We start from the raw sequence: 12,869 nt of genomic DNA on the forward strand, positions 1-12,869 counted from the left end.
AAGTTTAAAGTTTTATTGTCATGTACAGATAAACATCCTCCAGCTTATCCGGGGGAACACCAAGGCGTTCCCAGGCCAGCCAAGAGATATAATCTCTCCAGTGTGTCCGGGGTCTGCCCCGGGGGCTCCTCCCAGTGGGACATGCCCGGAACACCTCACCCAGGAGGCGCCCAGGAGGCATCCTTGTCAGATGCCCGAACCACCTCAACTGGCTCCTTTCGATGTGGAGGAGCAGCGGCTCTACTCTGAGCCCCTCCCGGATGGCCGAACTTCTCACCCTATCTTTAAGGGAGAGGCCAGCCACCCTTCGGAGGAAGCACATTTCTGCCGCTTGTATTTGTGATCTCGTTCTTTCGGTCACTGCCCACAGCTCGTAGGCATAGGTGGGGGTAGGGATGTAGATTGACCGGTAATTTGAGAGCTTCACTGTTACAGTCAGCCCCCTCTTCACCACGACGGACTGGTGCAGCGTCCGCATCACTGCAGCCGCAGCACCAATCTGTCTGTCGATCTCTGGCTCCCTTCTCCCATCACTCGCGAACAAGACCCCGAGATACTTGAACTCCTTCGCTGAGAACCTGAGGGAGCGTGCCAGGCTCCAAAAAGTGACAGAGCAGAGGAGGTCCAGCGATGGACTTGTGGTTCTGTGAACAGCACAAATGCCAGGTGACTGTGAAATAACTAACAGCACTTTTTCCACAAGTGAAGCCAGTAACTTCCTATCCTAACAGATTAGCTCTAGATGCTTGTGCTTTACCTCCATGCGTGAGATCAGTATGTGCAGCAGCTTAAGCTGTACAATGTTTCAGGATATAGTTTTTCACGTTTTGACATTGTTAGTTCCACATGAGGTAGATGTCGTCTACTGCAGACTAAAATTACATTTCTGTCACCTACAAGACACTTGTCTTGAATGTTACTGTTACTTTCACAACCATACATAACCATGAGTGGTGCACAATTCTGAATCCGTCAAACCTTTTGCCAACGAAAGAAGAAGGCACTTCTCATGAGTGTAAACAGCACGTAGAGAAGGAGTGTAAGCCGAGGGATGACTAATAGATGTGCCACTTGGTGAGGGAAAGGTTTGTGTAAGAGCCAATTAAAGGTTAATTTTATTGCTAATGGTAAAACGATTAAAGGAGAAATATACATGTTTGTTGTTAAGAATATATTTTCTAGTTAATTTCAAAATACTGTTTGTTAAAGGTATAAAAATATAGAAGTGCGACATTCTAATGCGCTTTTTAGTATTTTGGGCTTCCGGCACACTGTAATTACGTAGTTGGGGAGTCGGATAAGCTGGAAGCAACACAGTTTTTTGACCGAGTCTTGCCATGTAAATTCAAAGTTTCAATAAACATCCTTTTTGCAAGAAAAGAAAATGGACTTGCTCGCGTTTCAAATGCATGTTGCCGGACTGACTCCTAAAGGTGGGACAGAAGAGTGAAATAGAGACGGAGTGCCGCCACTACAGTTTGGTTTGTTGATGGTTTGAGTTTTACAACGGTAGAGGGACAGACTCAAAACAGGTTTTACTGTAGTAGATAGTGAGAAGGTTATTTGTGCAGGACAACTAGCCTGTTTCATATTTGCTTGAGCAGCAGAGATGCTAGCTTTAACGGAAGCGTGTAAAGCTGCAGAGAAACAAGATGTGACAATATACACTGATAGCCAGTATGCATTTGCTACATTACATTTCTTTGTAGTACAGTGGGTGAGACGAGGTGTGACAGCCTCTACAGGGAAACCTGTAGAACACGCCAAATTCTTGCAAAATCTGCTGGAGGCAGAGTTTTTACCCAGTAGAATTGCCATTTGTAAATGTGCAGCACACATGTGAGGGAAAGATCCGGTTGCATTAGGGAATGCTTTTGCAGATAAGATCACGAAAGAGGCAACTTTAGGAGAACATGTTGTTAACGTTTTAGCAATGCAACGCCAGCAGACGTTGGCTATTATGTGGGATGCACTGGTAGACATGCAGGCCCACTGACCTACTGCAGGAAAACAGTCGTGACTTACGGAAGGAGCGAGCTTGCAGGATGGTGTTTGTTATCTGTGTGATAAACCATTACTGCCTTAGAATTTGTATAAGACTGCTGCTATTTTGCGCCATGGGCTTTGCAATGTCGCAACAGGAGGGAGATAATGAGTAGTTTATACTTTAAGATTAAATACCCTTAAAAAAAACTTTTTTGCAGGTCATGTATGATACGTTGCAAGTGTGACCAAGTGGTTGGCGGGGTAATAAAAGAAATAATAAAATGACAACGCCACCTAGGGGAATTTCACCCCCAGGAAATATGTTTAAGAAAGATAGATAAAAAAAGGAATAAAAAGAGGCCTCACAGATTCAAGGATGCACACTGAGGCAGGTTAGCTCCAATATTAAAACAGTTTTATTTATAATAAAAATAAATAAAATATTTAGAAACCAAGATGTAGCGTCATTGTTGACAGTGTCCTAAAGTGAAAAATAAAACAATCATGGAACTTGGACTTACCAGCAGCCGTGGACCCAAAAGAAAATCACACAAAACGAAAATCACTGCAGCCCACCCGGTGCTGTACAAAAGAAAGTGTGGAAACGACCCACCACCTGAGGTCCCAGGGCCACTGGCACGTCCTTCGTCCACTGAAATAAAACACAGAAATATGTTAACAGAATAAAAGGAACACTGAGCGTCTGGCTCGCTACAGATAATAAAAAACTAAAACACACTTTAATAAAAGAAACCACACACACACACACACACACACACACACACACACACACACACACACTGGAAGGCTTATGCCCCACGGGTCGTACTGGTAGTAGTCGTCCCAGCCTCAATCGCCAGCTGGTCTGGCTCCCCACAGGCTAAGACCAGCAACGGAGGCAATTTAAAATTCCCGGCATGACACTCGGGCAAAGGATTGCTTCAGCCCGATCACAGAAGCGTGGCCACACGCCACAGTTCAGAAATAAAATAAAATAAAACCAGGCGAACCAGGAAATGGTAGGCCTACTTAATAAAACCAAATAAGACAAGATAAAACAATTCAAAACCAGACAAGACAAGACAGCAGGCTCCACTGAGGAGGAGCCCTCACAACAGCGGCTGGGAAGGAGTTTCACTCTTCCGATTTAGGTTGGGGCGATTTGCCACGGAGAGGTGAATGCAGCAATCAAACCCTAAAACAACAGATAAATGCAACCTTAGCCTCTTATAGCTGTGAACGCTAATAAAAGTGGTTTTAATGGCTTACCCCAGGACCGGAGGCGCTATACTCTCACTGGTGGGGATCACACGAGCACCTCTCTCCGCAACGCCGGAATAAAACAAACTGCCGCGCTACAACAGGCCGCAAAAACTATTAACACAAATTCAGGTACTCTGAGGGAATCTGAGGATAAGCGAGAGCATACCTGTGGCTGTCATATGATCTACTCTTGCCAATCAGTCCGTCGCAGAGTGCCAGCATTTACTGCTGCTTTGCGCTGAATGCATGGGAGGAATAGTTCAGAGAAGCACCGGCTTAGCTTTATACCTGATGCCAGCCTGCAATCAATATGCAGGTGGGTTCCCGTTTTGCAGTGAGAGCGAGCGCAGGAGAGAGCGAGAGCAGTAGAACGCGCGAGCGAGAGAGAGAAAAGAAAGGCGAGTAGCCCATCCGGCTACACAAGCATAATTCTCGGAGTAATTTGAGACATAAGAGAGGGAAATTCCCCAGACCCAGTCACCCATTTCAAGTTATTCACATGGACTATAGAGCTGTCCAGCAGACAGCAGACAGTCCAGAGTATTGTTTAGCGATAATGGTTCACTTTTTGTAAATGAAGTAATTGGATTAATGGCACAACATCTAGGGATAACACTAAAAACATCATTGTTTATATCACCCACAAAGTGCAGGGTTGATAGAGAGAACTAATGGAACAGTAAAGTTAAGACTTCGGAAGAGACGCAGGACATGGTTAAACTGTATAGAATTAGTTAAGATGTATATGAATGTACATGAGGATTACTCCAACAGAGAATGGTCTGACTCGTTGAGATTATATATGTTAGAGTATTTAGAGTTCTAGTCTTCTGCAGTGATGATAGAAAAGCAGAAGAGAGAGCACATTAGCAGATTAGATGGTTAAAATGTTTAAAAATAAAGAAGTCTTGAGAACAAATGATCTGCCAGATGATTCTGTTTCTCCACAGGAGCAGAGTCTGAAGTCTGGAGATTGGATGTTGACAAGGCCATGGAGAGGAAGTGCTGGTCCAGTCCACGGTGGGAAGGTCCATATCGGATGCTGCTGACGACGACCACAGCAGTGAAGATTGCTGGAAGGATTACTTGGATACATCAAGCGCACTGCAAGAAGGTGACACACATCCAGGCCAGCTCGGGGTAAGTGGCAGGAAGACCAGGTACAAAGGGGGGGGAAGCCTCCAGGGCCCCTCGTCTCAATCCGGTGAAGAAACCAACTGAGCCACAGGTACTCATCAGAATGGCTGGGAATGTGCTGTGCGCCTTCTTGTGCCTGTGGACCCAGAGTGGGATGAGCGCACTGGGACAGAGCAAACCACACCTAGTACCCGCATGGGGTTTTCAACAAACTACTGGTGGCAGTTTAAGAACACAACCGCTCACATAAAGAATGAGACCAATGGTTATGCTTGTGATGCCACTGGCTACACATTCTTCTGGACTGTGGCCATATAGCATCACTGAGAGCGACATAGTTTGTTTGGCTGCCTTAGCAACACAACGTACTTGGAACCAGGGGCGATTCTAGGATCAGAGCTTTGGGGGTGCTGAACACCCAGAGAGCTGCCCAGCCAGGCAAGATAAACTTTACTTATCACGATGAGACTTCTTCCCTGTCTCTGTCAGTCCCTGCATCCTTAAATGTCCCGAGTTCCCTCTGACTGTCTCCTTGAGGCATTTAAACCCCTGTTCCTCCCTGTCCTCGTCGTCTGTTGTATTCATCACCATTATCAGTCATCATAATTTTACCATCTCTGTGCAAGTCTCCAAATTTCTTTATTAAATCATAAGATTCTTAAATTCATCAAGTCTCTCTCTGCCTAGGTCCTCGTCACAAAACATGACATCACCGTTTTGTACATTTTAACACAACCCCCACATTTGTGAAAGAAAAGCAAAACACTTTTTTGAGAAGTCTGTAACAAAACCATCAAATCTAATAAAGGTTATTTAAATGATGCTCATAGTGAGTAAGAAGTAAACTGAGTGCATGTTTTGGACAGAGATTCACTTTTAATGAGTATGTATAATATAATACAGATACATAAAAAACACTCCCAAAACAGAATAAATTATTACAAAATATTCATAAAAAACTATAAAAATGGAGGCAACTTTGCCTGTGGTAGAATGTGTACAATGTATGAAAAAATCTTTACTGCAGATACTAATTTTGTGTTGTAAGATTTATGAGTTTCATGCTTTCATAGTGGTACTTGGGAGAGCTTGACATTTTTCTCAGGTGGTACACACTGTAAAAAGTTTGAGAAACACTGATAAGTGTATGTGTGATTATGATTAAGGAACTGACCTCCCAGCCCATTGTTCCTTCAGTGGGCTGGTTTCAGTCATTATGCAAATGTACTGTTTATAAGTCAGCTGAGACTGAAGAAGTCACTTGGATGAGTGATGAAACATTTCTCCCACAAAACGCTACGTCCATATGAACAGAATCAACTTTTGGAGAAGTGTATGTGTGCTTTTAGAAAACGTTTGAAGCTGCAGTACAGAATCTTTGAAACAAGCTAGCTTAAAACAGTATTAGAATATAAACAGAGCACGCTGCTTCTCTTTACAGCTCCTCACTCCACCAGGGCTCTGTTTGGCACTTTCTGATAGTGTGCAAATGTGGTGCACGTACTGCGGCAGTCATACAGACAACTGGACAGTCCAAAAGTTGACCTACCTATTACTGGCTGAGGTTTTAATAGAGTTGTGGCTGAACCACATAAAAATATATAATTAATTTTAATCTCCCCAATCAATGATAATGTTATGTTGGAATGTTGTTAAAGAGGGTCAAACATGTTTCAACCCAGTTTGTTTTGCAGACTCTGTATAGCAGCTTTAATATAGGGAGGACACAACTTCCAGACTGTATGAGTAAAATCTTTGTCAGTTTAACAGTTTCTGTTTTGCCTGTCACTGTTCCCTGTCTGTTTCCTTACCTGGTTCTTCCTGACCTTGTACTTTCTCCTCATGTTCCCTCTTTCCTCTCTCCCTCTTTGGCCTGACAATCATACACAAATATATTGTATTCAATTAGATGAAAAAATTACATTAATATGAAAAATAAATTATTAAGATCACTAACGAAAAGTCCTCTCTCAGTGTACTTTCAACCAAAAGACAAATAACCAAACCACATGAACATCTAATAAAAGATATAAAATATTGAAACACTGATCCAACATTATTTTTAATTGATGGATCATTTGATCTGATCTTATATGAACCTGGCTGTCTCTCTGTACACAAACACACAACCGGAGTTTTAAGGTTAATGGGCATTCAGTCAGTTAGCTAGTTAGTATCCATTTCAAACAGGACAGTGGTAACAACAGCAGGCTACGGACAATTTTAAGTTTTAGATTTTAAATAGGCTGTATACATTTCAGTGGGAGCAACAGGACGGTCAAATGCCGCTGAATTTACTACAGTGTAGGACGGATGCTAGGGTAGCAAACATCATTGGAAAACATGTTTTCAACACTGCAGGTTACCTGGGTGTAAGGTTTTTCAGAATCAGAATCAGAATCAGAAGGGGTTTTATTGCCAAATGTTGAGCAGGTTTACAACATTAGGAAATTGCTACGGTACTTAGTGCAAACATACTGTCATATAACGCTTAAATAGACGTAAAAATAAGAATTAAAGAATTAAAAGTGCTAAGTAGATAGATATATACATGGGTGCAGGTGGTGATCAGTGCCAAACATGGAATGATGCAGTGAACACAGTGTAGGGTCATGTGTTAGTGGTGGGAACAGTCATATGGTTATTGTTCATGAGTCCAACAGTAGAGGGGAAGAAACTGTTCTTGTGGCGAGAGGTTCTGCTGTGAATGGACCGGAGACTCCTGCCTGAGGGGAGCAGGTCAAACAGACTGTGTACAGGTTGAGAAGGGTCAGCTGTGATCAGAGCTGCACGCCCCAGTGCAGTTCTTTTTTTCAGCTAAAAAGAAACATGACTCCTATCTAACTACACGCTGCTAATAAGGTTAAATGCTGCTAATATGTAGTGATATGTAGTGGTATGCGTCGAAGCGTCGAATCGTTGCCGTTTCTCAATATGCGTACTTGTGCGTACTTGCGTTCTCGTGTACTCGTGATACGACATCAGTCGGAGACCAAGTACTGTTCCAATGGACTACTTGCACTAAGGCATGTGACGTATTTCCGTTTCCAAATAGTACTGCTTGGGCGTTTCCGGTATGTTTGTTTATCTATCGGTAGCTATGCTAATGTCACTTCAGAATGAGTATAAAAAGGAAAGTATTTAAAACAGAACATTTTCAAAAACAGGAGAAGAAATACTCTGAGCATTGCTGTGTCCCACTTTGTTCGGCTTCAGCCAAATTTAACGGCACACTAAGTTTTCATGGCTTTCCGACCCATTCCGACTTGAGAAGACAATGGCTGGTAAACATACGCCGGGATCATTTCGCGATTACCTCTCACACCAGGGTCTGCAGCAGACACTTTGCCAGTGATCAACTCATAGAGGCAACAACCCTTGAGGGTCGAAGGCGGCTTATTAAAGGTGCTGTACCAACACTTTTTGAGTGGAATGGCTATAAAGTTGAACCACCGTGGCGTAGTGTTTGGGAGAGAACGGAGCGTCGCCCTGAACTAGTTCCTGTTGACGATCAAGAAGAGCACAGTCTTACAAGAGATCATGACTACTGCTCAGTCCCTGAGCCGTCTGCATTAGACATATCTGCATCAGCTGCAGAAGACCTGTCCAAAGACGTGGAGACTCTGAGGAAGGAAATGCAGGAGTTACGTGTCCAGCGAGAATTTGGGTTACAGCGTTTTGCTGGCTCCGACACTGACATCCGATTCTATACCAGGTACACCTAAGTTCTATTCAAGCTAACTGTTTAAAATATACCAAGGTCGACGTCAGTTAAATTTCGAAAGTGTTTCCAATCTTAATGAAAACAAAATTGATATTTACTTTCTCTGCTGAATGTATGTTTCATGTAGATGCTTTAGTATTTAAACGATATCCTAATGCTACAGGTAAAATACAACACCAAATAGACTGTTAATCAGACTATGTTATACAGCATACGATTAGCATATTTGTCGCAGTTTACATTATTTTTATGTCAGTGTGTAATGTGAATTAATGATTGACACAATGTTTGTCTCTCTCGTAAATAGATTTCCAAGCTATGATCATTTGATGGCATTTTGGTTTTTGATTGAGCCTTGCATCTATAAAATGATCCGGGTGTCAAGAGCCAAGTCAGCTGCCAATAGGAACGAAGAAGTGTTGACACCTGCACGCACATCAACGGTAGGTTATGGGTTTGTTGGTAGTTAGAACTAAAGGTGTAATGTTAATGTATTTATGTAAAATTACATTACATAATGTACAATAGCATACATACACAGGTGTATATATGCTAAAGGACTCAGCATCCTTTACATACATGCACCTGTGTACTACAGCACCTCATTGTTTACCCCATGGTACAGTATGGTATGCATAACCATTACAAAACATTTAGCCAAGAAAAGCATAATTTTACTAGTTCATAGCTTAAGGAGTAACATTTTCCCTTTTGTTTTCACCTTCCAGAGGCAGCTGCTACAGCCAATTGACGAGTTCTTTCTTTTCCTGGTTTTCCTGTCAGTTGGTTTGAAGGAGAGGGACCTGGCACACCGATTTAACATACACCAGTCCACAGTGAGCCGCATTATTGCAACATGGACAAATTTTCTTGCCACTGCACTGGGGTCTCAATGCATCTGGCTTACACGTGAAGAAGTGCAAAGTTCAAGCAATCAGGCATTGCTGAGAAGTTGACTGAAGACATGGCAGTGATGGTAGATAAGGGCTTCCTAATCACCGATTGTTGTAAATGCAAAGTGTACCGCCCACCTTTTCTATCTAAGCAGAAGCAGATGCCAGCATACCAGGTTAAGGAGACGCAGGCCATAGCCAGACTCAGGGTACATGTGGAGCGAGTCATTAGGAGGATAAAACAGAACAAACTTTTTGATAGCATCATTACCATGTCACATGTTTACAATATCAACCAACTGTTTGCAGTAGCATGTATGCTGTCAAATTACCAGAACACAGCATTAGTTAAAAAATGGGTTAAGTGAGACAAGATGGACTTGTCCCAAGACACCAGTACCAGTAACTTCTGGAAAATGACCTGCAGCTGAGGCCACTACAGTTGCATTTCTTCCTTGACAAAACTTGATTACAGAACTGTTACTTGAGTGCTGATAGTTGAGTTCCAGTTATTGATTATTCTAATTCATTGCAAATGTTGAATGTTAATAATACTGTTTAATTATACTACTATATTACTATTCGTATTCAACAAAATTGTTTATCAAAATTATAAAGTAAATCACTAAATCGTTTTAAAATCATAAGTGACATTGTGCTTTTGTAACATCCAAATACCATTTGTCATTTTCTTCATTCAGTTGTGTTACTGTCTAAATGTATGTCAGTATGCTAGGCATGGATTTAGTTTAATACTTACCATGTAAATAAGTTCTGCACAAATTCAATGTTTTAATGTGTGTTTTTGAAAAATGAAATTGATGCCATTGCTTAAATAACAGTTTATTGATTTCACATAAAAGTAACATGTAACAACAAAAAAATTCATGAAATACTTTGCGAATAAAACATTATTTTGTTCCAGCCAGCCTGAAGAATCTGTTTTCCTTTTTGCTATGTTTTCACTGTTCATTTTTCCAAACACAGGTATCTTGGCATATATATGTAAAAAAAGAAGTAGACAGCCTTTTCTCTGATTGCATTGTGCACATCTGTATCCATGTATATTCGTTGCACTAGGTAGTCCTCTTGTGCCCACACAACAAAGTCACACCACTGCATCCCACTGAGGAGCAGTTGTCCTTGCACTTGCCAATAATATGCGTGGCTCTTTTTTAGTTTAGGGGTACCACATTCCATTTGCACATATTTGCAGTCAATAAAGTTTTGTACATTGGGACATTGAATTCGACGAGGCCAAACTGGGGGTACTCATTGGAGTCAAAAACAACACCATCAGGAGATGCAGCAAGCCAGGGGGCAATGGGGTGAATGACCAGACCACAGGGTGAGTAGTTAACATTCATTAGCCTACTATACTCTGCTGCTATTGCAGGCTCCATCTCAGTTCCTCTCCTCATGTCTGCTGTCTGCCTTGTTCCCTTCAATATACGCTCTGCTAGTGACTCTGCCGAGCTCTGGCCTCTGACATGACACACCTCCTGAAACCTAGAGGCAGTCACTCTGGGCCTGCGGAGCTGATGCCACTCAGATGAAGAGCTTTGCTCACGTGTAGCTTCCTCTATTTTGTGAGCCATTTCCAGAGTTACAGACAAGCTTTTCAGATGCAGAAGCTCTTCTTCTGAGCACACAAACACACAATCTGATGGCAAGATCTCATACCCCTCCAGAGGCAAGTGCGGTGTTGGTGGTGCATCACGGTGTAGTGTGATGTACCGGGTTGTCAAAACCGGCTGCTGATATGACAGAACACTGCCCTCCTGCACCAGCCCAAAAGCACTTTCCACAAGGGGCTTGTCAGGTCTCATGTTCATTGTGGTCACAAGTGGCCTGTCCTCAATATTAAATTTTGCATATGCCTCCGTTATTCTGAACAAGCAGGGATCTGGTAATGGACCCACCATGCCTCTGTAGAAGCCACTCCTAAAGGAAAACAGCAATGACAATAATGTAAGGAAGAAGGTTATTATACTGAACAACAGCTAAACTAAAAACTAAAAGGTGTAAAACAGTAGTGCATAAGTTAGAGACTGGGATGTACAGGTATATGTACATGACTGAGTTAGCCGTCTTCAGAAAGTGTAATGTTGTATGTAAATTAATACCTATTCTGACACATGTATGTATGAACAAATAGCAACATGCATTTGTAACACAGGAAACCAAATTTTACAAATCTAATTACTAGGGGTGCAACAATACACAAAATTCACGGTTCGGTTCGGTTCGATACTTTGGTGACACGGTTCGATATTTTTTCGATACAAAAAAATGTTCATGCTTCTTTAATTTGTCATTTATTAAAATTATAAATATATATTTTAACTCAAAAGTACAGTTTTTAAATGTAATGTTGCTGAAACAACAAAGTAATAAAAAAATAAATCTGATGGAGAAATCCCTCATCTTTGGAAAAGAGAGTTTATTACAGAGAAATGGCTCTTTCCAAAATAAAAGCTATACTATACGCTTCTTCTGGGCTATATTCTCAGCAGCATATTAAACATATCAGGTCCCCATAAGGAGAATCATGTGCTAACGGCTGTCTAAATGACTCGGGTAAAGTTTGTAGCATGCGTGCTTGTTGTTTTTGTCTGCTTCCACTTGTCTTTGCAATAGGATGATGTCAGCGTAAATGTGCAGTCATATTCATTGTGTTCCCACTAGTGCTGTCAGCATTAATCTGAAATGACGTTAACACCACAACACGGCAAATCTCCGTTAACGAGCTACCGCGGATCGACCCGTGCTTGGGGCTGGACGCAGTCAACACATTAACGAGCAAACTGCGCTAACGCACTAGTTCCCACCCATGTAATTGAGCATTGCGTGGCACATCCGACATACTGTTTTACTTTTGTCCATGACGCGCTTACCTTCAGGGTCATACTTCACATGAAGACCAAAATAGTTCCAAAAGCCAGATCTGAATGCGGGCGGGGGAGGTTCAATTTGCCATGTTGCAATGAGCTTAACTTCTGTCTTGCTAGCTTGCGCTGCGCTCAGTGGATCTGCGCTCGACAGTGCAGCCTAGGCGGAGTAGTCGAACGCAGATCCACTGAGCTCTCAACACAGACAGCGTCGTCAGAAGAAAAGTTGATAAAATAAATTAAAAATGTTGTATTGTTCGATACACATGCGGACCGAACCGAAAGCACTGTATCGAACGGTTCAATATCGATACGAGTATCGTTGCACCCCTACTAATTACCGTACTCCAGTCTGGGCCATCCTATTTGGTACCGGCTTAGTGAAGATCATGGAGTTGATGGGTCCTGGCTTCACACCCTAACAGAAGACACATTTACTATGGATGGTGTTGCTGTTCATATGTACACATTGACTAATTCAAAAACTTTAACCTCATTTAAATTACCACTGTCCGTGGCTTGTGCCATTGCTGTTCAGATTCCGTGCAGCTATGCACAGGGGGGACAACCGGAACGCTGAGTTGTGAGTAGTGTGCTGTTTGGAAGAGCAGTGCCACTGTGTGATTGCACATAACAGCGCCTGCCACACAGGAGCATTGGCTATGTGTCAGTGTCACTGGCGATGAATCCAGAAGCTTAAACTAGGAAGAAAGAACGAAAATTAAAAAATGTAACATCATCTTCATGGAAGAGCCGAACAGGAACATAGTTCAGTGTTATGGTTACTGACCCCTACAGGCTTACCCTCCTGAATGCTCAATGTTTCTTCTCTCCCTATTAAAACAACTTATCCATCCTTGATAACTGTAATAACTTAGATTGTGTATATTTGCAGTATTAACTTGGTGTCAAATGTTTCTGATCACCCAAACACACGTTGATTAAACTATCTGACTAGTCAAATTAGGAGTGATA

General features: G+C 42.1%; 2 protein-coding genes and 2 long non-coding RNA genes across 4 annotated transcripts; 2 read left to right on the forward strand and 2 right to left on the reverse strand.

Moving 5' to 3' along the window:
- Positions 1–573: 573 nt before the first annotated feature.
- Positions 574–4,329, forward strand: LOC109201246 (uncharacterized). The gene is made up of 2 exons (XR_002061268.2): positions 574–666; positions 4,200–4,329. It is a non-coding gene; the product is annotated as an uncharacterized LOC109201246 (long non-coding RNA).
- LOC102075592 (uncharacterized) lies at positions 2,816–3,549 on the reverse strand. Its single transcript, XR_003218907.1, has 3 exons — positions 3,416–3,549; positions 3,256–3,341; positions 2,816–3,181 (listed from the first exon to the last, which is right to left on the reverse strand). It is a non-coding gene; the product is annotated as an uncharacterized LOC102075592 (long non-coding RNA).
- Positions 4,330–4,581: 252 nt separating the features above from the next.
- On the forward strand, positions 4,582–9,066 carry LOC112846009 (uncharacterized). Its single transcript, XM_025905208.1, has 4 exons — positions 4,582–4,651; positions 7,603–8,101; positions 8,418–8,553; positions 8,839–9,066. Exons 1-4 carry the CDS (start codon positions 4,582–4,584, stop codon positions 9,064–9,066), a joined length of 933 nt encoding a protein of 310 aa, XP_025760993.1.
- A 1,009-nt stretch (positions 9,067–10,075) lies between these two features.
- On the reverse strand, positions 10,076–12,646 carry LOC102075514 (uncharacterized). Its single transcript, XM_025905309.1, has 3 exons — positions 12,401–12,646; positions 12,236–12,312; positions 10,076–10,947 (listed from the first exon to the last, which is right to left on the reverse strand). The coding sequence occupies exons 1-3, from the start codon at positions 12,524–12,526 to the stop codon at positions 10,179–10,181; spliced, it is 972 nt and encodes a 323-aa protein (XP_025761094.1). The 5' UTR covers positions 12,527–12,646; the 3' UTR covers positions 10,076–10,178.
- Between the last annotated feature and the right edge of the window lie 223 nt (positions 12,647–12,869).

This window comes from Oreochromis niloticus, linkage group LG3 (genome assembly GCF_001858045.2).
Source record: "Oreochromis niloticus isolate F11D_XX linkage group LG3, O_niloticus_UMD_NMBU, whole genome shotgun sequence".
NCBI lineage: Eukaryota > Metazoa > Chordata > Actinopteri > Cichliformes > Cichlidae > Oreochromis > Oreochromis niloticus.

What these genes read in the sequence shown, in the direction of transcription:
- LOC112846009 (XM_025905208.1), top strand. Translation starts at nt 4,582, where the DNA reads ATGGGGTTTTCAACAAACTACTGGTGGCAGTTTAAGAACACAACCGCT. An exon ending in CATAAAGAATGAGACCAATG is followed by an intron (nt 4,652 to 7,602) that starts GTTATGCTTGTG and finishes GTTCGGCTTCAG; the next exon opens with CCAAATTTAACGGCACACTA. An exon ending in GACATCCGATTCTATACCAG is followed by an intron (nt 8,102 to 8,417) that starts GTACACCTAAGT and finishes TCTCGTAAATAG; the next exon opens with ATTTCCAAGCTATGATCATT.
- LOC102075514 (XM_025905309.1), bottom strand. Translation starts at nt 12,526, where the DNA reads ATGTGCAATCACACAGTGGCACTGCTCTTCCAAACAGCACACTACTCA. An exon ending in GGCACAAGCCACGGACAGTG is followed by an intron (nt 12,313 to 12,400) that starts GTAATTTAAATG and finishes GTCTTCTGTTAG; the next exon opens with GGTGTGAAGCCAGGACCCAT. An exon ending in ATGGCCCAGACTGGAGTACG is followed by an intron (nt 10,948 to 12,235) that starts GTAATTAGTAGG and finishes GTTTTCCTTTAG; the next exon opens with GAGTGGCTTCTACAGAGGCA.